This window comes from Lichenostomus cassidix, chromosome 2 (assembly GCF_008360975.1).
Source record: "Lichenostomus cassidix isolate B80296 chromosome 2, HeHo_3.0, whole genome shotgun sequence".
Classification (NCBI taxonomy): Eukaryota; Metazoa; Chordata; class Aves; order Passeriformes; family Meliphagidae; genus Lichenostomus; species Lichenostomus cassidix.
This window is the reverse complement of record NC_139482.1, coordinates 87,852,514-87,879,228: the sequence shown is the minus strand read 5'-3', so window position 1 is coordinate 87,879,228 and position 26,715 is coordinate 87,852,514. Positions and strand designations below refer to the sequence as shown.

The 26,715-nt window shown below is 38.3% G+C and overlaps 1 protein-coding gene across 1 annotated transcript; it reads left to right on the top strand.

Moving 5' to 3' along the window:
• The first annotated feature begins 57 nt into the window (after nucleotides 1–57).
• Nucleotides 58–26,479, top strand: CLPTM1L (CLPTM1 like). The gene is made up of 17 exons (XM_085052303.1): nucleotides 58–332; nucleotides 1,280–1,380; nucleotides 2,719–2,908; nucleotides 3,668–3,810; nucleotides 5,740–5,818; nucleotides 9,650–9,767; nucleotides 11,164–11,258; nucleotides 12,798–12,882; nucleotides 14,202–14,305; nucleotides 15,664–15,729; nucleotides 16,718–16,768; nucleotides 17,421–17,503; nucleotides 19,312–19,346; nucleotides 19,625–19,680; nucleotides 19,763–19,807; nucleotides 22,719–22,834; nucleotides 24,176–26,479. The coding sequence occupies exons 1-17, from the start codon at nucleotides 159–161 to the stop codon at nucleotides 24,249–24,251; spliced, it is 1,617 nt and encodes a 538-aa protein (XP_084908429.1). The 5' UTR covers nucleotides 58–158; the 3' UTR covers nucleotides 24,252–26,479.
• The last annotated feature ends 236 nt before the right edge of the window (nucleotides 26,480–26,715 follow it).

The window sequence follows — 26,715 nt, the reverse complement described above, 5'->3', positions numbered from 1 at the left end:
GGAGGGGGCGGTGCCTCTCGCGCCCGCCGGAAGTGACGACAAGGCCGGGGGGCGGGGCGGGGCGGGCGGCGCGTGGGGGATGCGCGAGCGGCGGCGGCGGATCGCGAGCGGGGCTGCGGCGGCGGGCGGCTGCCGCCATCGCCATCGGCACTGTCACCATGCTGAGCCGCAGCTCCTTCACCAGCCTCGTGGTGGGCGTGTTCGCCGTGTACGTGGCGCACACCTGCTGGGTCATGTACGGCATCGTCTACACGCGGCCCTGCCCCACCGCGGCGGACGGCGCGGCCGGGGGATGCGTCTGGCCCTACTTGGCGCAGAGGCCCAAACTGCAGGTGAGCGGGGCGAGGGAGGCCGTCGGACCTTCGGTGTACCGCCCGAGTCACGGGCTCCTCGGCACCACCCTGTCCCTGCCCCCTGCCCCTGTCCCGGCCTCCTGCCCCCGCTTCTGCCCTCTGTCCCTGCCTCTGCCCCCTGTCCCTGTCCCTGTCCCTGTCCCCGCCCGGGCCAGCCGCTCCCCCGCCCTCTCGTAGTGCTGGGCCTTGTGGAGAGCGCCCTTGGCTGGTGCACTGGCAGGGTTCCGTTTGTTTTATTGATTTGGTATATCTGTTGTCACACACATACTGGTTAGAGCAGCCTGGCAGAAGAAATGCTGGTCCTGTTTAGTCCAGGGAAGGCTGAGAAGGGATCTCATTAATTCATATAAGTATTTCAAAAGATGGATTCCTAGGGGATGGTGCCAGACTCTTTTAAGTGATGCCGAGCGACAGGATGAGGACTAATGGCCATAACCTAAAACACGAGCAGTTCCATTTCAGTGTGAGGAAGAACTTCGTTATGTTTGGGGTGGCAGAGCACTGGAACAGGCTGCCCAGGGAGGTCGTGGAATGTGCCTCTCTGGTGACATGCCAAACCCACCCAAATGTGTTCCTGTGTTACCTGCCCCAGGTGACTCTGCCTTGGCAGGGAGTTGGACAAGGTGGTCTCCAGAGGTTCTGTACAGTCCTGACAATTCTGTGATTCTGTGAACTGGCTCCACTTCTCTCAACTTTCAGGACAGGTCATCCTATTAAAATGTATTCAGTGGCTATATTACAGTATGTATTTCTGCCCCCAAAAGGAACTGACTTTTTTTGAGTATGCTATTTTCTTTCCCTATGTATTCAGCATTCCTGTGCCTGGGAGAATTAGTGAAGCTGAAGTACAGACCTATACACTAAATGTAGTGATGCATGAATTTATTTCCATACTCTAATTTCTCTGTGCTGTATTTTAATTTCAGTTAAGCGTGTATACTACCACACGGTCAAGCATTGGTGCTGAGAGTAATATAGATCTCGTTTTGAATGTGGAGGACTTTGATATTGAGTCCAAATTTGAAAGGTAAGGATCCGGCCCAGTAGGGTCCAAATTATCAGAGTTCTTTGTTTAATTCTGATGTGTGCATTCTAACTAGGAGTTACATGGACAGAAGTATGCATGAAGCAAGGAAGACTACACTATTGGTTAGTTTAGATCAGTGTGCTGTTTTCAGCCATATAGGCAAACATTTTGCAGAAGTGTGTCCTGTTTATAGGGGTAAAAATTACTTTCCATTGAGAAAAATCTAAAAACAAATGTGCCTGGAAATGCTTGAGACTTCCCTCTAATCACATAGGTTGACATTGGTTACATGTTATGTTTGGTTCTTAATTGCTGTGGATTCAAACCTGAAACAGGACATGGAAGTCAAACTGCATTCTCCTTTCCTGTGTTTTAGCAACACACTCCCCCATAACTCTTTCTCTGTTAATAATCACACAAGAAAACCTTTTCTGATAATTTAGGGTCTGGGGGTCTTCTGAATGGGTATAGGTGCCAAGATTGTGCCCTTAGAGAAATTTTTGAGTATAACACTGCACTCTACATATGCACTTTGTACAGTTAAAATAACTGGAACTACTTGTTTTGTCATTAATATTTCCTGCCTCAATTTTTGTTGGGTTTTTTTTTTAAATAATTGCCTCATTCTTGACTCTCTTACTGTAGTCTCCCAGGTTCTTTCACTCTCTGCATTTTCTATGATTAAAGAATTTGTTGGTTGCAGTTTTGGTCGTATTAAACTTCATCTCTGACAGACTTTATAAGAATTGTTTTACTGACAGGGCCTGCTAAGCCATTGAAAGTATTCAGAGCAGAATAAGCTGAACAAGACTACAGGAATAGAGGAGGCATTATGCAAGGGTGGAAGTAGGATGATTTCTTGGCTAGTACAAGGGGAGTGACTTCATGGTTTGGGGCTCCAGTTTAGAGTGCTGTGCTTGGTATGCCATAGCTGAGAAGATATTTTAATAATGCAAAGTGCATGGCAAAACTTCGTGATTTTCTTCCTAAAGTTGGTATCATGTATGCAATCTGTGATACATATCCAGCACATGGAAGGCTGTTTTTTGCAAGTGCTGTCATAATTTTGGCCCTATGACTTATCAGTAAAGGAAAGCAACAAAAGAATTGATGATGCAGTCCTGTGTTGTCTAGGGCAATAAAGTATGAAGTGGACAAAGATTAAACTATCTTAAGATAATAATAACGTACTGGGTTATAAAAAAATTAACCCATCCAGCCATGGGACATATTAGCCAGAAGTAATTGTTGTGTTCCAGGCAACCCAAATGTTTAGTAATAGCTAAATATTTCAGCATGTACTTTGTCATCTCATGCAGTATTTATTTTGTGTTTTAGGACAGTGAATGTCTCTGTACCAAAGAAAACCCGAAATAATGGCACATTATATGCATTTATATTTCTTCATCATGCTGGCATTTTGCCTTGGCATGATGGTAAGCAGGTGCATATAGTAAGCCCTCTGACCACGTACATGGTCCCCAAACCAGAAGAGATTAATTTACTCACTGGTGAATCAGCCACACAGGTAGGTGTGTGTTCCATCTATAGAACATCTGCAAAATACGTAATTTCTTTCATAGACACTTCTAGTGTTAGTATCTGCTGTGCTTGCATCTTTAAACTACTGATACAACAGGAAGAAAAATCAAAATCCTCTTCTTGATTATTGCGCTAATAGCAGACCACTCAGCAGAGCAGAGGCAGAGCTCTTTAAAACACTGTCCAGTTATTAAAAGACTTCCCTAGTTAATAATAATAATTTCAAGGATTCATTGCTTTTGGTAGAAATACTGTATTAATCTGTAACAGCATGCTGCTGCTTTCTATAGTCAATGGAATTCATATGAAATAATATGCTTTGCTGTTGTAAAATGGCAGAATAAGATATGAAAACAAACAGGTAATGTTTGGTTGATCATCCACATCCTTTTGACTGTTTTGAAGTAATATCTGATTACTGTACAGTCCTTCTTTCAAAGGGTTTTTTTCTTATTAGTATCCCCATTCCTAAGGTATGAAGATTAATTAGGTAAATATTCAGTCTTGATGAACAAGGCTGCGAATGAACACTGAAGTATTTCAGTATCAGATTATGGTGGGCTTTTATAATCCAGTCTGTTGTATTTGAGCAAAATACTTGATCAGGTCAAAATGAAAGTGTTTCTTAGTGGGCTTCTGGTTTTTGATATAGTTAATGACTTCCTGGATTCTGTGAGTTTTGATTATTACCCTATTCAAAATTTTGTGTTGTTTAGTAGTATGTATATTTATTCTTTTTTTAAAGCAAATTGAAGCAGAAAAACAGACCAATGCCCTGGATGAACCGGTCTCTCACTGGAGGTCAAGACTAACCTTAAATGTCATGGTGGAAGATTTTGTGTTTGATGGATCATCTCTCCCTGCTGATGTTCATCGTTACATGAAAATGTAAGTTGATGGCTTAATTTTGTGAGATTTGTTATTATAAACTTATGGCACATTTCTTCAAAAATCTTCATTGGTGTTCTTTAGTATTTTATAATTAAATTGGCACCTAGAGACAAGAGCAGATGCTCTTTATGCTTTCATTTTGGTAGTGAAAAATTGCTAAAATATTATATACAAGAAAACCTTATTGGAGTTACCTGGTTACTCAGCAGCTCAGAGTTAGAATACATCTTCTGTGTGGAGTTACACTAAGGCAAAGCAGGACTACAAAGATACAGGTAAAATGCTACAGCAGACTTCAAACCCATTTGTTCTCCAATTGTCCTTTTGGCCTTCAGAGCAATTGCCATCCCTTGACCCTTTCCAATTTTCCTTCATTTGCAAGTTATCTGTACAGACTGCAGGTGCTGAAGATGCACAGCTGATCTCCTGTGATATATTTTTGTTTTCCCTTAATGATTGGCCATATTTTACTTTGACACTGTGTCTTCCTACATTATGTCATTTTCCTCAAGAAAATACTAGCAAGCAGGGATAGGTTTTTAGGCCACTAGGTGCAGGCAGTAGCTTCTGCTGACAGCTTGCTTCAATTGCTTCCAGTATCAAGCATCTAAGTAGTGCTCTATAGGCTTGTGCTGCCATGTGTTGATGCCTTCTCTGCAAGTACCCTCTGAAATCCAGAAGTGGTTGGTTAACCAGCAGACCCCAGAGTTTTGGGATAACTTCCCAGCCAGAATAGATAAATGTAGTAATTCATAAGATAGAGCCATAACAAGAAGGGGTTGTTGGACTGGGATTGATAAACAAGGATGTTTTGTTCTGTTTGATTTGCATCAGTGCTGTTTTGTTATTTTATTAACAAGGCAAATCACTGGGATATGAAATAACCCGCTGCAATTTCACTAACATAGCCTTAATCATAGTTATTACATAGAAATCTAAATCACTTCAATTAAATAACCAAGCACTCCTTCTGAGCCCCTATTCAGTACTTTCCTGTGTTACTGTTGCACATTGTATATTTAATGTGCAGTCTTTCTTAGCATGCATGAAGAGTTCTTTCTTTTGTCAACAGCAAAAATTCAGCTTTCAGGCTTTAAAAATCTCCATTATGCCACTTCTATAGACCTTTACCAAGAACATCACAGCGTAGATAACCACCTTTGCAGTGAAGACTTAAAGGACTTACCTCTGTTAGGGCATTGGGCTAAACACTTTGCTAAGATACTGACAAAGCAATTGCATGTAGGTCATCATTTGCTAAATAACTTTACAGTAATCAATTTGATAGAGGGCTTCAAGGCTGGGAAGTTTCTATTCGATTCCAGCAGGTTGGTGAGGGTGGAGCAATCCAAGTGAGAGCAATCCAAATTCTGTGGATGGCAGAGAAGATTTCTGTTCCTTGTGCACTCCCTGCAATAGTATCTGGCCTTCCCCTTTATGCATCAGCCATCACATTCATGGGCTAGAGCATGTGATAGATGTCTTGCCAGGCACAGAGGGGTGGGGGAAATGGTGGAGAGGTGTCATGGTTGCAGTAGGAGGGGGATATTTGAGACAAGGGATACAAAAACATGGCAGTAAACTGCAGCATGTTTCTCTTCTACTGACTTTTAAATTTCCCTTGGTCATGCAAAAGCTTCAGCATCATCACAACCAATTTCATTTGTATTTTTATTTGCTTGTTCTGTCTTTCTGCAGAAGAGTAAAAGCAAACAAAATTTTTCAATACAGATATCTTTCAATGAAAGATTGATTCTAGGCTAGTGGCTAATTTCTTGCTGTGTGTTAAAAGAAAATGTGCCTGAAAAGGTGGTGGGAAATTTCTACATGGGTAGATTTGAAAATGATGATTGAGTGCTAATTTGAATAAAAGTAGTTTTCTTTTTAGATCACTACAGTCATAAAATCCATGTTTAAACATCCTAGGGTTCAGTTGGGGAAGACAGTGCATTACCTTCCAATATTATTTATTGATCAGCTAAGCAACAGAGTGAAAGATTTGATGGTGAGTAATAGAATGCCTTTAATTATGTTTAACAGTTTTAACAGTAATCTTCCATGTTGTTTTAAGTAAGACTTTCTCATAGGTTGTTTGCTGTAATGAAAAAGTATGAACGGACAAAAGGACTCAATGGCTGTTTAGCTTAATATGATCAACTGTGGTAACTGCAGAAGCTGGAACTGGATTTTAAGACTTCTCTGTGGCAGAAGTATCTGTCAAGCAGTGTCTTCTATTCCACCAAAGATGTTTAGATTCCATTGCTTCTGCCTTTTGGGTGGATATGGAGGACATCACTGTAGCACCAGCAATGGCAGGAGCAGTCTCCTAAGTAGTGTGACTCCCTGAGATGAAGAAGTTGTGTTAGAATTCCAGAGTAACTTCTGATACTTTCTAGGAAAATAAGCATATTGACATATCCACAGCTGATAGTGGAGCTACACTTGAGATAAGTCAGTAGCTATACTATTATCTCCTCAAAATTCGCTGGTGGTTGAATTTCCTGGTGCTGCTCTTTATCATGTTAGAGTAACTTGGGCACCTGAAAGCTTGGTTTTACAGTATGTCCAGTGATTTTGTGCACTCAAATAAGTCAGGATTTTGAAACTTCAGTAATAGAATTACAGAGGAATGAAGTTGAATGAGATTTCTGAAGATTACTAGTCCAATGCCCCTTCTCAGAGTAGGATCACACAGTGTGAGTTGTTCAAGACCTTCTCTGGTTGAGTTTTGGTTATATCCAAGGATGGAAAGGCCACAGCCTCTTATGGGAAACTGGTCAGTCACTCCAGCAGTAATTTTAAATAAAAAGTATTTCTATAAACTTTTATAGAATTTTCTGTATTTAGTTTTTATCCAGCTCTTCTCTTGTAGGAAATCATGCAGTTCCTTTGCTACAGGTTACACATTCAGTCCCCTGTATCTAAACCATGCTGATCTTAGCAGCTCTTAGTTAAGCTTTGAAGTTGTTTTCAGTTGCACTGACTGGAGTTTGGTAATTGGAGTTGCTGAAAACAGCAGTCTTGGGGAATGTCTCAAAACTGTTAAATGAGCACATCTGGGTTCTCCATCTTCTAGAAGGAAGCCTTGGTAGATGTAAACTTCCCATAAGCCTTCCAAATTGTCTCTCCAATTCATTACTTTAGCTCAGACAAAGAATTTTGTTACTTAGTGTTTGGGAGAGTGTTTAAGAACTTGTGTCTCTTCCACCCCAAATTTTTTCAGCAAAATAAACTCTTGAGCATTTGTTACAAGTCTTGATAGCAGATAATTTTGTTCAGTATTTCTTTAGATATACATTTGTAATGTCTTTATTAGTGGTCATTGTCCTTTGTTTTAAGTTTTTTTTTATCACAGCTCATCCAGTCCAGTTCAGTACATTCATGTGAACTTCTAACTGGTCAAATCATGTACCCTGTTTACAAATAAATTCAGCATTCTCATGTTACTACTGCCATTCCTGCAATTGTCATGCATGGCAAGGTTAATGCTGTTGTAACTGACTGCCTTAGAAAGTCATTAAAAATCCTGGGAAGCTCTGCAAAGACTATTCCACTAAAACCAGCAAACTTCCCCTTCAGCACTGGCTTATGTGATGTCTCAGTAGTGACTGGCCAAACTGCTCTCAAGCCCTGCAGAAAGAGTGGTCTTGTAGTAAACATTCTGTGAGGAGATGAGGGGTAAGTGAAGAGCAGGGAAGAAGGTGGTACAGCTTTTGTGGAGCCAGGTTAACATTTGACTGCAAATAAGGGCACAAATAGTGTCTGTTTTCTATGCCTGACCTGAAATCATGGAGCTGAAGATGCATTTTCCTCGCTTTTCCTGGGCTGTATAGATTGGCAACTGACTCTTATTTTGATCAAGATGTAGGTCTTCTGTGGTAAGTACTGCAGTCTAGAGATTATGTGTTCCTTGTGTTTTTAAATGTGCTTGCCAGTGCTGGGGTTTTGGGGATTGTGCAGAATTTAATAAAGAGATAATTTTGAAATCCATACCACTGAACTTATTTGCAGTGCTCACACAGTTTTGTAGTATTGATTAAGTAGAGTGCCAGAAGTAATGTGTGATACTCTGATGCCATACTGTAAGAGTAGGTTGTATTGCAGGGATTTGGCTATTCCTAGCTTTCAAAGGCTTAGCAAACATCACACTCACATTGAGGCTGTGAGGCACCACTTGTGGGCTTTTAGTTGTTTGTTGAGAAAGAATTCATTCTTCTAATCTTGCCTGTATTTTAGTTTGCTTTTCGTGTTGGAGAATTCCTATTTCTGTCTTCTATCACAATCTGATTTTCACCCTACACTACCCTGGACTCCTCCAAAGTAGTTGTCTGTGGAGAGTGCACTTGCCACATGCTGCTTACCCAGGCATTTGCAAAATTTTTCTTTCTTGTCCATACTCAACAGATAGAATTTCCTTTTCTCCCAGAAATGATAATGCTGTCATTGATAGACTGAGAAATTGAAATGAGACCAAATGAATTACAGGAATCCTTTGAAAAGGAGAAACAGCCTGGAAGATGTTGATATAGGTTTTGGTAAACAGCTGTAGAATCTTGCCAGCGTTCTGTGCAGTCAGCTTTAACCACACTTGGTTTTTTATCCCATTCAGTTCAGAGGTCCCAGATGAGTTTGTCAAGTTTTTCTCTCTCTGCTGCATTCATAAAACTTTCTCAGCTTCCATTCCTCTCCCTCATGTTCTGCCACTGTCTGAAAAGCTTACAGGGTCTTGGGAGATTGGTGAAATTGAGATTTGTTTGTGCTCAGTGGAGGAAAGAGTGCATAGGAAAATGAACGTAGCCCTCAGTTCACATCTGACTGAGAGGTGGGGGAGCCTAAAACCATGTTCAGTGTCACAAGAATCAGAAGTCCGTTCATCTCAGTTAGGTGTCCACTAAAATTACTGTAGAAACATGCAGTGTAGAGTAGCAGGTCTGAGGTGGGAATTATGACTGGGAGTAATTAGAAGCCTAGAGCAGTAGATCTTGAACTCTTGCAGAGAGTGCCTGCCAATCTGTAGTCCTGAGCTATCTTTGGAAATGTAAAACATACTGCCTGAATTTGTACTGAGGTGGATGCAGAGAATTCTAACATCTGGGAGGACAAGGGTGTTTTTTTGGTTGTTTGATTTTTTTGGTTTTTGGGGGTTTTTTTAACCTGTTTGAGAAGTAGACAGCTATCATGCAGGAGCTGAGGCAATTTAAGACTTTTTTTTTTCCCCAGCTTAAGTAACATGTAAATGATATAGTAGGATTAGCTGAAATTTACTTTTTGAGGGTCAGGAAGAAAGTCTTTGTGATGTCGCAGATCCCAAAGTTATCTTACTTAGCTTTACATATGATGTTTTCCCTAGTCACAGCTGCTGGCATCTTGCTTCCCCACTCTTTCAATTTCTCTCAAAACCAACCTCAATGTAGTAAATTTCTGACTGTGGCCTTTGGCATACAAGTTGGTTGTTGGCTGAGATTTTTGTGGTTTTTTTGTAATGCTCTAGGTAATCTTAGCATATACATTCAGAGAAGAACTGTCAGAAGAATTATCTTAAGCACACTATTCCCAATTTATGCTGCCATCTCAGAGGCATTTGTACACAGCAACAATGAAGTTGCTATAGGAACTTGAACAGAACAAACTGCTAATTTAACATTTCTTGGAAAAAATGCAAAGACTTCAAGCATGGTATAGAAGTCTAAGATCTTATTCTCTTTCAAAAAACAGAGTTCTCAAAATGGTGTCATTAAATCGTAGTGTGATAAAATCGCTTCCTCTGTTAAAAAAATGAAGTAATTGTTGCCATTTTTCTGCCATTAAAATGAAGCTATGTCTTTTTGAAATGCAGGTTATAAATCGTTCAACAACGGAGCTACCTCTTACAGTGTCATATGACAAAATATCCCTTGGAAAACTCCGATTCTGGATCCACATGCAGGATGCTGTGTACTCCCTCCAGCAATTTGGTATGCTTGTCTTTAATGACTTTAGGCCAAGAAACTACAACTAATGCCTCAGTTTGTTTCTTTTATGTGCACAGATGACACTTTTTCTGGAGAGCTGGTGCAAAGGTTTAGTACTACAAATCTTGTGTTGTTTCACCTTGAGTTAAAAATATATGTTGACATGTGGTAGAAAACAAGAATACAGAGGTGAACTAACCATTATTAAAATTAATTTTACTTGGATATTACTACGTAAAAGCATAAGAGGACATAATGAAGAAGGGTGTGTTCGCCACAGGTTTCCCCTGTCATCCATGGAAGAGAAAAGCCAGATCAATGGTGCATAGGCTTTGATATAAGATATATACAGCTGCTCACTGTAGCCATATGTCTAAAGTGAAGTACAGGCAGGCTGTCCTAATTAAAATCCAGCTGCTCCTTAGCTCAGGTTCATGTGCATTAAAGCTACGTGTATGTCTGCTAAACATAACTGGGTTGAAATAGTCAAGTAATTACTTGCTCAGAGTTGGTGTAGGGCATTTGTCCACCATCACTTCTCCATAATTTTTTGTGAGCCTCCTCAGAATTGAAATTTTCATGTTCCATGTTATGCTTGTCTTGTGATAGACACATATATCAAGATCTATCATCCCAGGAATACCCCCTCTACCTTGGAAAAAAGCCTGTCTGCAATGCTGCTTATTCCTCCTAAGTATAGAGATAGTGAAACATAAGGTTTGAAATTGTCCTATTGTAGTAATTTGTGGAACAGTCACCTCAGATTAGTAACAAAACTCCAAAATCACGTGAAAATGGCCATGTTCTTGCTGTGATGGCAAAGTAAGTCGGTGCTTAACCATGCAATGCCATGTAGCATTGTGTATTTTCTGAGAACTGTAGGCTTCAATCACAGTGTTACATCCATGACCATGTTTCTCACTGACTTTTCTTGTCCTTTACAGTATAGTACTTTTCTCATTTTTCAGCTTTTGGTATGAAGCTCACTCTTCTTGTGTATCAAACTTAAGTTCAGAGGCCAGTTTGAATTTTTTCTTTCAAATGAGGCAAAAATGATTTCCTGTCATTTCTATCTTGCCATTTGTCTGTCAGGTCTTCAGCTTAGGTTGTAATTATGCAACGAGTTAAAGGCATAGTACAAAACACATTGTAATTGAAATTATAATTAATCGTAAGTTAAAGGTTTGTAACTGATGGGTTTTGTTTGTGGCAGGCCAAATAACTTGCCAAAATATGGGTAGATTAGGATTTTAGCAATAAAGCTTCCATCATATTTTGAATTTATGATTTGTTAACAAAACTTGTGCAGATGACATAAAATTCCTTTCATACTGGACTTAAGCATAACAGCAATGAACTTTCTGGTTCTTCTTGTACAATGATTTCTTCTGTTTCACAGGGTTTTCAGAAAAGGATGCAGATGAAGTAAAAGGAATTTTTGTTGATACTAACTTGTATTTTCTGGCTTTGACATTCTTCGTAGCAGCATTCCATGTAAGTGGTTTTTGTTTTTAGGGACTACATAAGATGAAAAAGAAAAAAGGGGCATGTGTGTCTGAGTTTCAGGTTTCATTTATTAAGAATTATTCTTGAAAATTGTAATTTCAGTAGAGCAATGGTAGCGTTTTCTGGTACATGTCAGCTATATTTCCAATACAGAGTTAATATAAAAATCTTAAATACAGCAGTAATTTGAGATAGTTAGATAGAAACTAAGAGAGTCTTGACTGAACTATAAAATAGTACCTTCATTATCACTTTTTTAAAGTTGTAGTTGAACTGAAGCCCCTAGAATTGGTTCAAATTTTGTTGACTTCTGACAAGATTTACCACTGCAGTAGCGTAGCTGGGGCACAAATAGTAGGGTTTGAGTCTCTGACTTCTAATCTCTGCAGAAATTTACATCAGCTGATACAAATTGCTTCCAAAATATTGCTGTAAAGTGTGGAGCACAGGGTTCTACTCATGGTTGTTGTTGTTGTTGTTTGTCTCTTTCTTAGCATTGTCTTAAGTCTGAATCTTAGTTTTAATGAACTTATTTTTTTAGACTTTGTGGTTCCAGCGTGAATGTTTTTGTAATCTACAATTACACTCAACACAATTCATGTACTCTGAGAAAGATAAGGACTTGCCTGGAGTGTTATGTGTCTTTATATTTACATTACTTGCAGTTAATTTGATTGGAAAGCCTTAGAATTCCATAACATATTAATTTAATTTTTCCTCTCTGTTTATCAGGTTGCAAAGTATCTGTAGACTGGGACAAGTCTGATACTTTTATGATACTTCTTTCTTTTGTGCATCATTTTCCCAAATACTTTTTAAAAACTCAGCAACCCCCTCCCATAAATAAACAAACCCCACAAAAACTACTGAAAACTTACTCATTAAAATCCACTGACACAAGAATTTTTGTAATCTATTCAGATTTTTTTAAGACACTGCATGCTTAAAGGAAATACTGAAAATTATACTGAATCAAAATACTGAAGAAAATAAAAAAGCTTCCTGCAAATGAATTGAATTCTAAAATGTCCTGGAAGTTCCGGTTGACTTAGTGACAAAATACAGAGGAAACCTGGCTTGCTGTATTGTAGGATGGTTTTTTTAAAAACTTTGGTATTGTCCAAACCCAAATTGACTATCAATCCAATACAGAGCATTTTCAGTCTAATTTAGTGTGCCTTTGCTTGGTCTCTCAAGGAGGTGTGTGGTTCTTCAGGGTCCTCATTTTTCACCTTCTATCATGAGTTACCATGTATTGGGTCACTGATTTTTTTAGAGGACACTGATTTGTTCAGCATTGCAATGCTAGCAGTATTTTAAATTCATTCTGTCATTTTGTACTGCTTTTAAAGCTTGGTCTTCTAAAACAGCTTTTCTTTTTAGTTTTTACTTGTGATTCTTAATTTTCATTTCTGAAGCTTCTAAAATGGGAAGTTTTTTAATGCCATGTTGAATGCATTGTTAACATTTTCAGTCTCTAATTAATGCATGTTTTAAGCAAATGAGTATGTTTCTTCCTATTTGCAGCTTCTCTTTGATTTCCTTGCATTTAAAAATGACATCAGTTTTTGGAAGAAAAAGCAGAGCATGATTGGGATGTCTACAAAAGCAGGTATGGACTAGCATGCAAAGTGTTGTCTATGTGTTGTCTATTATATGAGGTGTGTTTTCAGTCTTGCTCTAAGTTGACTCTTTGTAGGTTCACAGAGATAGAAAAATGATGCGGTTTTGTGTACTAAGAGATGGCTAACAGTCTACACTGTTAGGTGGTTCCAGCTTTCTTAGTTGTGTGCTCAGGTATTGCTTGAATTTAAGCACTCGTGTCACTTCTGAGGTTTGGCTGTTTTGGAATTGGGAATTAGATTAATACTGAGTCAGTTACCATATCTCACTTGCTGAAGGAACAGAAAAGTACTTTGAGAAAAGAATGAGGATCAGAAAAAGTTCTGTGGGTGGAGAGAATGTGCTTTCATGGGTTATGCTGTTCTGCAAGTCCCTTGTGTTCCTTTTAGATAACTACAGGTTCCAAAATATTTGTGGGTGGAAAGTGCTGTAGTGTAATGCTCTTGCTTGATTTGAGCTTGGATGTAAACAAGAGCAATAGAGGCTCCTGGGGTTGGGGGGAGGGGGAGAGCATGGGAGGGCTGACTTGATTTGTGTATAGGAAAGATGAGAGTAACATAGTGATCTGACATCCTGCCAAGCCTTCCTAGAAACAGATGAAGGTTTTTCCAGTAGATTTTTTCCAATTTTGATTATAAAGCAAAATTATAAACCTGTAGTCACTTGACCTGCGACTATGCCTAATTCTGTCGTACTTACAGATGGATTAAAACATGTAAGGAATAGCAATACCAGGGGAAAAAAAAGGCATGTTAATTTTTGATGACCAGCAAGTTTTTTTCATGTGGAGAATCATTTTTATGAGAATGCATTTGTTTTTTTTAAGCAGTTGTACTGCTGTTGGCATATGTATGCCAAAATGTTAGTAAAAATTCAAAATGGTCCATGGAATTTCAGAAATAAGAGTCAATTGCCAGTTTCAAAACTCAGTAAAGTCAAACTGAAAAGACTTAACATTTACAAACAATAAATGAGTTTCAAAGACTGATGTTACGTTATCTTACAGCCTTGCAGCTTCCTGGAGACCAGAATCATGAATGTAGTTTCTAATAGTACTGATACATTACTGAATTGCTGCAGTACAGAAGCCTTCATTAAATGTTCCAATTTTCTTTCATCTTCTCTGATAAGGATTGCATAAAATGTTTTTGTTCCCTATTTGCCTGGAGATCACTGGTTGTTTCTAGGACTACATTCATGCTTAAGCTGTGTAAGACAGAATAACACCAAATAGGCCATCAGTCTTCTGTCATCTCAGCTGTTCATTTAAATATTAATAAGCTTTCCATTTTCATTTTTTCTGTCTAGTGCTCTGGCGGTGCTTTAGTACTGTGGTAATATTTCTTTTCCTTTTGGATGAACAAACAAGTTTATTGGTCCTGATCCCAGCAGGCATTGGTGCAGTGATTGAGGTGAGTTCTTAAAGCTGTAGCACCAGATACCAGTATTCACAGCAACATCCATAGTTCATTGTATAAAAAGAATGCTAAACTAGTTACTGGAAAATTCTGCTGTGGCATTCACGTCTTTGGTTTTCAGTAGCAGAGGAGATTGTGTTCCTTGATCAAACAACTGAACTGGAAATACCAGGTTTTTTGGGATAGTCCAGCTGATACTGTAGAAACCTAACATAGAGCAGTGCTGAGGTTCCACCTATCACATCATCCGATAGGCCCCACTCCTGGCCAAGCAAGTATAACCATGTCAACAAGCCTGCATGGAAGCATTGTCAAGGAGCAGGCTGTGTGCCCACAGACAGTGCTGGCATTGAGGTGATTGGGGAAGGATGAAAAGGAGGAGACTGCTGCCTGTGTGCATGATTCCACAAGTCCACATCTAATTTAATTTTTCAGTGGGTTGCAGGTAGCACAGTTGTCTCAAAGTGTTAACAGTCATAAGGACAGTACATCTCAGAAGAATTTTCTAGGAGGAACTTTTTCACAACTTGTTCTTGACTCTTGTTTCTCATGCAGTACCAATAGTGACATTGATTCTGTCAAAAGTAATTTTCTCACTTGCATCAAAGATGACAATAAAGGATCATCTTTACCCTGTTCCCTTTTTTTTGTTTGGAATATTTGGTGGGTGAGAAGAGAATATTGGTGTATCTAAAGTTAAACAAATGAACCTTGCCTACAAAAAGCTTCATGGAGTTTAGCTCTCCTGGGGAGCTGCATTGCCTAAGTTGTTGAATCTGTATAGCAGGGTGGGTACATGAGTAAATTTTCAGGTGAACTGAAACTTTTGGCTTACATCAGGGTCAGGCTGTTACAGCTGTGCAGTAAGTAGCCAAATAATTCAGTGGGTTCACTGATTTTTGCTTGTAGTCCACTACTGAAATGTAATGACCATTTAAGTGCCAACTTAATCACTGTTAGGAGTTCTGAGGCACCTTAGTTGAAGGCATGTTAAAGCTTGCTTGGCAGGTGTCTCCTGGAGAATTTTCTAAATGCCTGACCTGGGGTGCATGTTGGTGCTAACCCTACCTAGGCACTGCAATCCAGATATCCTGGAAGGACTACATTACTTCACTTAAAGTGCCTCATCTGATAAAGAGACTTCGCAAGTTCACAATGTCGCACTTGTCTGATGACACAGCATTTGGCTTGTGTAGACACAGGCAGTGTGTGCTGCAGTCAGGCTGCTACTGCTTTATGCAATGGGTACTTAACATAGATATTCTGGAATCTTGATTCTATTATTTGAATCCTCTGTAAGATATTCCTTTGTATAATCTTTTATGTACATGTTTTGTTTTTGTTAATCACAGCTCTGGAAAGTGAAGAAAGCCTTGAAAATGACAATCAAGTGGCGAGGTTTGAGACCCAAATTTCAGGTATAGTAGACATTGCCCTGTTAATGACTACACTCCCAAGTCATCCGTTTCCAGGTTACTGTGCAACTTGACTTTTAGTGAAATTAAGATTTTTTTTTAAAAATTATACAACTTTCCTATGTGTATCTCTTTATGAATGGCTTAGTCCAATAGTAGGATGAGCATTTTCAAACTTCTTTCTTTCTTTGAGTTCTTAGAAGAAGCAGCTATTTGTATGTATTTATGGTGTGAGAAACTTCAGAACCTCTCTGTCAGTCCTGCTAAATCTTAGTAGCTGGGACTGTGCTCCTGCCACTGTCTCAGAAAGGCACTCCTTCATCATATTTTAAAATAAGAAACTGGCTGTTCCATGAACCTGTAGGAGTAACTTCTACATTGTGGAGCTAACAGAAGATGTGACATGTTCTGGGGACAGTACACTCTTTGGTGATTCTTCTGGGTAACGGTGAAGTGCTGAGACTGCAGAACATACAGTGGCAAAGTGCAACCTATGTTGAAAGTTTATCGTGTTGGTAGGAGAAACAATTGTCTGGTCTTCAGTGTTTACTTCACAAGAAGTGCTGGGATTTCGTACTGCTTGAAGTCTGTGTGTCTGGAGTGACTGACAGCTCTGCTTGTTCCTGTGTCAGCAATCAAAGAACTGTGTTTAAGCAGGCAGAATTTCTGGACATGGGGAGATAATACATAACTGACCCTTCATGGCTATGGTTTTTAATAAATGCTTCCTGTATCTGACAGGTTTTTGGCTACTTGACTTGGCTTTTGCTTGTGAATTCTGCTGTCTGAACAGCATTTTTCAAAGCAAAGAAGTCCTGAAGTTTGGTGTAAAATGTGAGGTGAAAGGTTAATCTTTTTGCCTACCCTGTATTTTTTAGCAGGCTGCACAGGACAGATGTATAACTCTCCTATATAGAAGCTTATAATAGTTGGACAGCAAATGCTTTTCCGCTATGTTCTGACTTGATTGTGGTTTTTATATGTATTGCAGTTTGGTGCATACAATGACTCTGAAAAGAAAACTGAGGAATATGATGCCCAGGTAAGAGGAAATCCTATGACTTCTGATCTACAAAGTCTGTATATGTGAACTCTTGATTGACTTGTTTTGTTCTTTTTTTCCTACAAGTGTATTTTCCATGTTCTCACAGTTGTCAAGTGGATTATCATTGTGTAGATGATCAGATAGCAAAAATTCATTCTAATAATTTATGAAACAGTGAAAGAGTTCCTTTGGTAGCTGAATCTGGTTGAAACATTGCTCTGAGAAGTGGAATTGCAAGTGACTTACACGAAGAGAGATCTGAAAGGGTTACCACTCACAAATTTGAAAGTTGATATTTGTACTTGTTATTTGTACTTGTTATTTATACTGAAGGAAAGTTCATGTGGTTCCTGATTTCTGTAAGCAGTTGAACATAGGTGACAACATTGGTGTTAAGCAGGGAGCTACTTTTAGACACTGATCTTTGTGCTGTCTCTTGATGCATATGCTCTAAGGTGATTGGTTGTCTGAACTGGTCTTTGGAATTTTCACTGCCACCACTAGAACTGGGGGCACAGTGGAAATTACAGCAGACATTTGGGAATGGAACAAGATTTTCAGGAAAAAATTATGCGAGTGTCTTCTATTTAGTGCCATGAAAAATCTGCTGTATATAAAACGTGAACTAATTATTTTCCTTGTCTCTTAGGCTATGAAATACTTGTCATATTTGCTATATCCACTGTGTATTGGAGGTGCAGGTTACTCCTTGCTGAATGTCAAATACAAAAGGTACTGTAACCCTAAATTATCTCATATGGAATTGAAACATTCCCCATTTTTTCTATATGGTTATGGAAATCAGTTGTTTTAGTTCGATTCATAAGCCAGGAACTGGAAGCTTCCTCATTCTGTCTGTCCAAAGCTGAAGAGTCTAGATGGCTTTTTAACATCCTGTAAGCAAGAGGATTTTGTATTTCACAAGTAACCTGATGTCACTTTAGTATAGAATTCAACAGCTTGCATACATGAGTAAGCTGTCAATCAGAAGAGGAGGAAGAAAGCTGCCATTGATGTTCAGTTGGTGTTGATGTTGATGTTCAGTTGGTAACAGGAGAGATGAAAGGAGTTCAGTGCTTGAACCTGTGCAATAGCAGAGAGAAGCAAAAACTTGCACAAAATTAGTTGCTTTGAACAAGAGGCTTCTCTGTTCCTAAATATGATAGCTAGGATGGCAAGCGAGCAAAAGCATTTTTGATAGAGGGCTCTTTATTCCTTCAAAGCCATGGACTTCCTGCAACATGTTAATTCTTCAGCAAGAGCTGGACGCTCAATAGTTCATGAACAAGTGAAACCCTTGTCTCCTTTCACTCAAAATAGCAAGGTCATTTTGTGTTCAGACATGCAAGCAAGTGTGCAGTCATGAGACTTTGTTGTAGGAAAAGTCTGCAAACACAAGCGTGGTGGTGGCTGTGTAGATTTTTAATAGTCCTTAGGCCCAGATGAGATGGGAGAAAACAAGCAGTAGTAGTTCTTCCTAATGTTATTTTCAACTGTTGCTGCATACCTGAGCCGTAACACTCATACTAGGACCTGGGGCAATTTCTGGGCTATTAGAAAAGCAGGTTTTTTGAAAGGTTTTTGTCTTAGTAAGCAGCTAACAAATATGCAGCATTTTGAAATTCGGCTTTTCACACAAAATTCTTGAATCTGTTCAGTACTGTAAATACTATATTCCAGACGTTTTAGGAGCTGCAGCTTAAGGAAGTGAAAACAATTCATATAATAGAATCCTTGCCATTGTTAAATCAATAAAGAAATGTGACAGAGCAAGCAATTTTAGCAGTGGATTGTCCTTTAATCTTGGAGGCATTTTCTGATGCATTCTTGAAATGCTTGTGGATTACTGAAATGCTGCTACAACTGTAATGTTGCCATTAACATGTTAGTAACACAGCAGTGCAAGTTTAATTTTAAATGATGTAACCAGAGCATGACAGTTGTTAGCTGTTCTCAGGGAGTGCAAGCAGAAATATGGAATTCACTCACTGTAGCACTACTGCTGTTTTGCTAAGATTGTGCTCCATTGAACATCTGGGAGGGTTATTAGATGTAAGGAGGGGAAAACACAGATTCCTTGTATTTACATTTTATTTAAGTACCTGCTGTCATGGTTGTAGTGAATGGTATTTGTTGTTTGAAACTTGATAAGCCCTTATAGTGCCATATTAAGTGTCTCTTTAGTATTTAGAATACAGTGTCACCTTTGCAGGCTTTAATACAATCAGGGTTCGGTGCACGGTATTATCTCATGTTAGTTAACTGGTTATTGACACAGAAGTCTTAAAATGGTCTCTAAAAGTATAAAAGCAGTTGAAAAAGCTCTCCAAACGTCTTGTTTGGACTGATAACCATCCTTTGCTTAAACTACCTTCTCTGGAGGCTCTCCTAATCAAAGGGAGATGTGAGATGTTTAGTTCTTGCATGAAGTAATTTGTAACATAGCCATTTCTTGGAGTAGTCAGTGTACAGTCTTATATAGGATGCTTTATAATTTTGGCTGAAATGAAATATAACTCTACTGTCTTCTTTGTTTGTAGCTGGTACTCTTGGTTGATTAACAGTTTTGTAAATGGTGAGTCCCTTCTGTTCTTTTTTCTATCCATATTTCTTCAAATGGAGGCCAAGACTCAAAAGTATAATATTAACTACTGTCAGTTGAATCAGTGTAATACAGAGCAGTAACTTACTAAATTATCACAGTGATTGAAAAAGGGAGAAGAATCAACCCAAAATGAACAAAAGAATTAGATGCATCTTCTCTCTTTGGAAAAAATGAGTACAAATCACTAATTATGGAAGTATAGTTGTGTGATGAACATCTGTGCATTTGTTTTCCATTTTTATCTTCAGGAGTGTATGCTTTTGGATTCCTGTTTATGCTGCCCCAACTATTTGTAAACTACAAGGTAAGATTGAAAAGTGATAAAGGTCTACTTTCCTAGTCTCTTCTTATAGACTTCACTAAAATTTGATATTTTTTATTTCTAGATGAAATCTGTTGCACACTTACCGTGGAAGGCTTTCACATACAAAGTGAGTAAAGCTCCAGATTAAAGATGGGTGGAGTCATTTTGAAAATTATTTCCTGTAAGAAGCAGCCTAATAATAAATAGCTTAAGGATGGCAGTACTTTTTTTTGTTTAAGAACTGAACTTGTTTGCAAGTGTCATTAAAAAAAAACCCACTGATTTTCATTTTTCATAATTACTTTCATATAATGAGAATACTTGTATCCTAGCTTTTATGATAATACTGCTTTGTGTACTGTCAGCTGTCTTGCATGACTGCAGATGTTGGTCCTGCAGATAAATTAATCAATCTCAATTCAATGCATTATTTTAAGAATATGTCAGTGGATCACTGACAATGGATAATTCTCAAGAAACAGGAATGCTAAAAGACCTTATTTTGGCAGGTTCCAGGAGCTACCAGAGACTGAATTAATGTGCACACTGTTCTGTGCTAGGGTGGTAGTTCTGGGCAAATGTGTGGTGGGTTTTCCCATGGGGGACGAGGGAGGCTGCATTGTCATGTCCCCCCTACCTAGACTAACCTGGTAGGAAATCATGCAATGCTGCAGCCAAGTTCAATAGCAGACCTTGGAAGGGAAGGGAAGTTTATTTTAAAAGAAAATCAGCTCGCTCACCCCTTGACAGCCACATATCCACAAGCACCTGCTTGTGTGTCCAAGTGGTTTGTGTAGTATTCAGACACCAAGACGATATACCCAAGTATCGCAGTCAGGATTCCATGCACTGATATGGGTAACAAGGGACACCTACCATTCCTATGTCTCCTATGTTCTCCCTCAGTTGGCAACTGTATGCTGGTTTTGTTCTTGTACCCCTGAAGAACTGATGGTATTTTGACTCTTATTTCCCACTGATCTCAGTCATTAGGATTTAAAGTACATCAGTACTTTAAAAGAAAGTGTTAAAAACTAATCAAGAAATGGTGTCCAGTTCTGAACAGAAGATTTGGGACAAGAGAACTAAAATGTATAAATCTAAAGACACTTTAAAGGCTTTTCCATTTCTATTAGCCTACAGCAGTTGTCCTATTTTCTGCTGCCATAATGTTTTTAAGGAACCAGGCTGCATCTAGGAAAACAGATTCATATGTAGCTGGTAGCAGAATAGCAAATAAACAGTGTTTGATGTGGAAGTAGTGACAAAAATAACAATAAACATAGTGTTTCAGGCATATACTAGGCAAATCACTGTGTTTCTTAAGAGGAGGGAACAAAAGATGTATTGGTGAAGTAATTTCACAATTTTACTTCACTAAAGATAATAACTGAGCAGAGACATCAGCAGTTAAATAAACAACAAAGGGAGGTTATTCAACTGAAAAGTAGTATAACCTTCCTGAATAGCCTTTTCTTACAGAGCATTTATGGTTCCTGTTTAGATGCCATAGGCTACCCTCAAAAAAGGCTTGTGTGTATGGTGAAAGAAATCTATTTTATTTTCAATTATGTTTAATTTAGTGAGCTTTGGAGGCAGTAATTTACTTTCTTTAATAGATATTTAAAGTTGCTTGCTCTCATCACTCAAAGTGGAAAGAAGAGTCTGAGCACTCATCTGCGATCAGTGTTTTAGAGAGCTTCATTGGGTTTTTTCCTTAATTTGAATTCTGACTTTCCACTTCCTGTGGGTTTTATGTTTATGCCTTTCTTACGTTTATGAGGAGTACCTTCCAGGGAGGTAATCTCAAAAGAAAATTATCCAGTCTAAACACTATTGGATGGGCTGCGTTGGTGCATTCACTTGCAGTGGCTTGTGAAGACTGCTTATGTGCCTGAAGGATGGAGCATTTGGCTTTTTCTTCATCATTGTAGGATCACTCACTTGGGTGTTGACTTTGAAAGGCTCTCTTTTCCAGCTTGCCAAGGTTTTTAGTTTTGATCCGTGACAAACCTTTGCACAGGCTTGAGAAGTGCCGTCCATATTCTTCAGTCACTTCAGATTGATGGAGTTGTTTTGACCTGACAGAAAGAGCTCTCCTGTTGTAGCTAATCAGAGCTCTCTCCTATCCACCACCCCCATTTCCTGCTGATGTTTTGTTCCAACATATAATCATTGGTTCATTTTGTGAGTCCTGTGCTTGCATCACTTTCCCCCTGCCCTTTATGGTATGGATTAATGTACAGCTTGCTAAAACTGAAAGGAGCCATGTTACTGACTCGGTTTGTTAACCCAACAGGGCATATTCTTTGCTGGATTTGTTTCCTGATGTTTTTAGTGAGTTGGAATAGTTTATTGCATCATATGAGCACTAGAGCTGGTGCACTGTAAGAGTTGATGTGTACAGCCTCCCTGTAGGCTAGAGCCAGATCCAAGGAGTTGCCTTTCTGTTAATTTACCTTTCATTATTGCTGCAGAAATAGAGCCTATAGTATGTCTAATTGATGGTGTAGAAAATTATCCATCCGTTATTCAAGACGTGATTACTTACAGGAAAGCACTGAAAAAATTTTAAAGTCTTTCCAAGGCTATCAAGTTAATCTTCTTAAGAGCAGTAAGTTGACAAATTTTTACACTAATTTCTAAAGAAAACGAAAGCAAAGTGACATTTTGTAAATCTTGTCATTTGAGTAATGGATGAACAAAAGTGTGGGGGGTTTTCCAGTTTCCTTTGAAGTTTTCTCTGAAATTGGGTCTGTGGTTTTCCCCTCCCATGACAATACTTTCACTTACCTTAAACAGTCCTACTTCGTTTTACTTGTAATCTGTGGTCTGTAGTTGACAGTATGGTCTTTATTAGAAAAAAAAGCATTTTAAAGCTTTCATTAATTAGTTTTCCAGCATAACCATTAAGTGTTGTTATTAATATGGAAGAAGTCTGTGTTTGTACTGAAAAACATAGGAAGCCTGTAACTTTGTATGACTGATGACTTCCTTTCTTCACAGTCAATTGAAGTATACTTTTCTTTTATTTGTAGGCATTCAACACCTTTATTGATGATATATTTGCTTTTATCATCACCATGCCAACATCTCATAGGCTGGCGTGCTTTAGAGATGATGTTGTGTTCCTGGTCTATCTCTACCAAAGATGGTATGACTTCCTTTAATATCCATTACAGTTTTTACCATGCTATAAATGGTTGCAGTTCTCATATCTATAAGGAGCTATAGATTGGGATAGACTTGAAGCAGAAGTTTTATACCATAGTAATATATAGTATGGTATGGTCTGGATAATGGTATTTGTGTATATGGCTAGTGAAGGGAATGGTGAGCAGGGCACCCTGCAAAGGAGATCTTGATACAAATTATGGGAAATATTTTTGTTCCTCTTATTGACAATAATCCTGGACATGATACAGGGTAATCAAAAAATTCCTCTTCTCACAGTACTCAGAATTTTTGTCAGTTACCCCTTTCACCTCCCCAAAACAACCTTCTTTTCACCAGATTTGGAAGTTACAAAAAAACCAAGCCAAAAAAAGTAAATAAACAAAAAGCCAAGAAAAAAGCCAACAACAAAACCAACAAAAAGCAACCACAAACCAAACCTGAGACATAAATACCTGAAGTAGGGGGAAGGAGAAAAATTCCTAAGCTTGTATTCACAAACCCACTTAGGAGTTCTGGGCTTCTAACCCTTGCTGAGGGCCATGTCTCCATATGCTCAATATTTGAGACATGCTCTCCAAGCTGTTCTTCAGGGCAGTAGTGAAGGGTGTTTTCTGATGGGGGACTGCCCTGCTCTGCTTTTCTGTTTTATCTAGATTGTAAACACAAGTTATCAGGTTCTCTTGTAAGTTGAGTATCTGTTGAGTTTCTGATTCTTTAGGTAACTAAAATCAAATGGGGTAGAAAGCTATATACAGTACTTATGAAATACTGTTTATAGTTGAAGCTACAGAAAACGTATTCTTGTTCCCAAGAATAAACATTTTTATGTGGAGCAAACAAGAATTCTAAGGCAAGTTCACATTATACCAGAATACAGAGATATGTACATCTAACTAATCATTAATACTAAATGCAGACTTCATTTTGGGGTTTATGTAATTGCACCAATTTGTAGTAAAATAGGTCCCCTTCTGAGGTATTTTTGTAGATGTTAAGAGCTCAGCAGCTCTTAACTAGGGGCTGGGCAGTAGTTTCAAGTTTGAGAGGTATCCTGGATTATCTGAGAAAAGACTCCAGCCAAGTTTAGGGGAGCTAATACATCTCTTAACAGGTCCTGTTATGAGACAGCTGGTTAAGTCATACTGTGAAAAAGCTGATATGTCTGTACAAATCTTGAAAACTGTTGGGTTTTGCCACAAATGGGAATAGAGAATATGATGACAAAGAAATTCACTTTTAAAATTAGGCATCACAGAACTACTTAATTCCTTCAGATAGGAGACTGTAATGTAAGTGATCATTTGTCTTTCTCTGCCAGGCTTTATCCTGTGGATAAGAGCAGAGTAAATGAGTATGGAGAATCTTACGAAGAAAAGTCAAAAAAAAAAAGCTAAAAGCTCAGAGAGAATAACTGAGAAATGAAGAAGATGCTGACTCCTAGACTCTTACTCACTTTGTGTATTACCTGGTCTTAAGGAAGGAAAAACTTATTTAATAAGAGTATTTTTAAAGCTTATAACAGAACTACATGGACAATAAGTCTTCTATATTGCCAAAATCTAGTTTTGATATCCTCCTATTTGAAGACCCTCTTCTGTCCTCACAAGCTCTACAGTCTGCCAGATGACATTATATAAACTTCCTGCATTTCATCTTCTCTTCAGTGAAAACCTAAGCATCCTGACCATTGTAATTAAGATCAGAATCTGTGTTTTTAAGACAACTCACAAACTGCAACTGTGGTGCCTGTGCCACTAGGCTATGAAAACTGAAAAAACAAGACAGTGTGTTACAGCAGAATCAAGGATTTTTGCCAAACTGGGGCCTGTCAAAAATAAAAGGTGTAACATTGGATTATATGCTAATTACAAATCATTCTTGTTTGATAATGGAGATAATGGAAATCTTAGAAATTGTGAATTCATAGCTAAAGAAATACATTGTTGGAAATATAGGATAAGGCAGATGGCATTGTTGAACTTCAAATCGTGCTGTGTTCTTGGCCCACAATATGGCAGAGGGTTTCAGTTTTCTTCAAATGAATCAAGGTGTGAAAAAACAGTAACATGATTTGTTTCAATATGTATGCAAGTTTATAGAAATCCTTCTGCATTGTTGACACACCTGATTTCTTGGCATAGCAGGTATTCGTGTAATGCCAATCATTGTTATGTGCTGGGAAAGTCTCTTAACGCTTCTTATATTCTTCATCATTTGGTACCACAGTGACCTATTAGGCCAATTTTGTACTGTTTCAAAGGGAATAATTCCTCAGTCTTTTCCCCTCTCCCTCTTTACTCCATCCTGTTTATTAGATGAAACACCTATCATTCAAGTAGAATGATTTTGCTCAAGTACAGGTTCAACAAACTACACTGATACAGTGGAAAAATAATAGCCCTGTAAACAGCAATTCATACCTTTCATACAATTTAAAATCTGTATTCCATGGGAATGGAATTCATTAAGGGAGGAATTTTGATCTGTTTCTTTCAAACTTGTAAAAATAATCAGGTTGAATCATTATACCATAATCCATACTCCACAGCTATATCTAGAAACCACTTTTAAAAATCATTAGAAAAATCCTAAATTTAAACTCTTTAAGGATTCTTAAAAGCAAGTTTATTGGGAAGGAGATATATAGAGTGCATATAGAGTAAGGAAAATATAGAGTGCATTCCTTTCAGCAGCAAATAAAGTACAGTTAAATCCAAAAGGCAGAATTCTAGTTTCCAGTTCTAGTTTTGCTTTGGTCAGTAAATTTACAAATTAACCACAACGATTCTTAAGTTTATTAAATTGCATGCGGTTTGTGCAAGGCTGTTTAACCTCAATTTGTCATTAATTGAAAATATTCATTGAATAACACAGGTCAGCCCCTGTGCCTGTAAGTACTTTGTGAAGTGGATTTTATCCAGTTCTGATACTGCAAAAGTCTGAACATTTAAATATTTGGGTCCCAGAAACACAAAGAAGTGTGCCTGCCTATTGTGTTTTGCCGCAGATCATCCTTACACACTGCTGGCAATGGAAAGGAGTCTTGAAGTGACTATCTCCTGTTCATGTTAAAGTCCCTTTATGCTGTTAATTGTAACTACAGGCTATTGATTTTAGCATTAAACACACCTAAGTAAGTCTGCGCAAAACTGGGGTTGCATTTGGTGTGTCTTACACCTGTTTTGAATTTGTTTGGAATGAGCTCTTTGCTGTTAAGCATACTAATACTTCACATTATGTTAAATGTGCGTGAAAAGTTTTCCTGATATAAAGAATGTATATAGCACATTCCCTTTTTGTGCCATTTCAAAACAACCAAGTCACTGGTTCTTCTAGAGTAGCATCTCAAAATCCAGAATACCATATTTGGGTATTTCTAATGTTTCATTGCTCATTTTTGTACACAGCTGTTGAAAAATTGCTCTTGCACCTTTACATACTGTGAGTTTACTGGTCTTCTGTCTTGCATTTCTTGTCACTGACCTCATGATATCTTATACAATAGTCATAAAGCATATAAAATTAGAACATTTTAAGTCTTTAAAATGAGCAAGACTTTCCTGTTCAAGTCATTGTTTTATGCATTCCATTTCCAAATAAAAGACTTGGAATACGGGATAAAGAGGTACCTTCTGTTACTGGAAAAAAAGGTGGTAAAAAACTTTAAGTAGTAACGTTGGAGATACTAAATTATGTGTTTTAACTTTCTGGTCGTGGTAATGACATCAGCTTAAAAAAGTGGTTCTGTATGTGATTAATGTGGAAGAAAAACTTGTATGAAATTTAAAGTATTGCAGCTCATGCTGGTTTATCAATATCTAAGATCTATTTAAGTGTTCAAGTGTAACTTAAAAACTT

Excerpts from the sequence above, each read along its gene's own strand:
- CLPTM1L (XM_085052303.1), top strand. The coding sequence starts at position 159 with ATGCTGAGCCGCAGCTCCTTCACCAGCCTCGTGGTGGGCGTGTTCGCC. Across the intron at positions 2,909-3,667 it reads CTGGTGAATCAGCCACACAG|CAAATTGAAGCAGAAAAACA; the intron begins GTAGGTGTGTGT and ends CTTTTTTTAAAG. Across the intron at positions 12,883-14,201 it reads TGGGATGTCTACAAAAGCAG|TGCTCTGGCGGTGCTTTAGT; the intron begins GTATGGACTAGC and ends TTTTCTGTCTAG.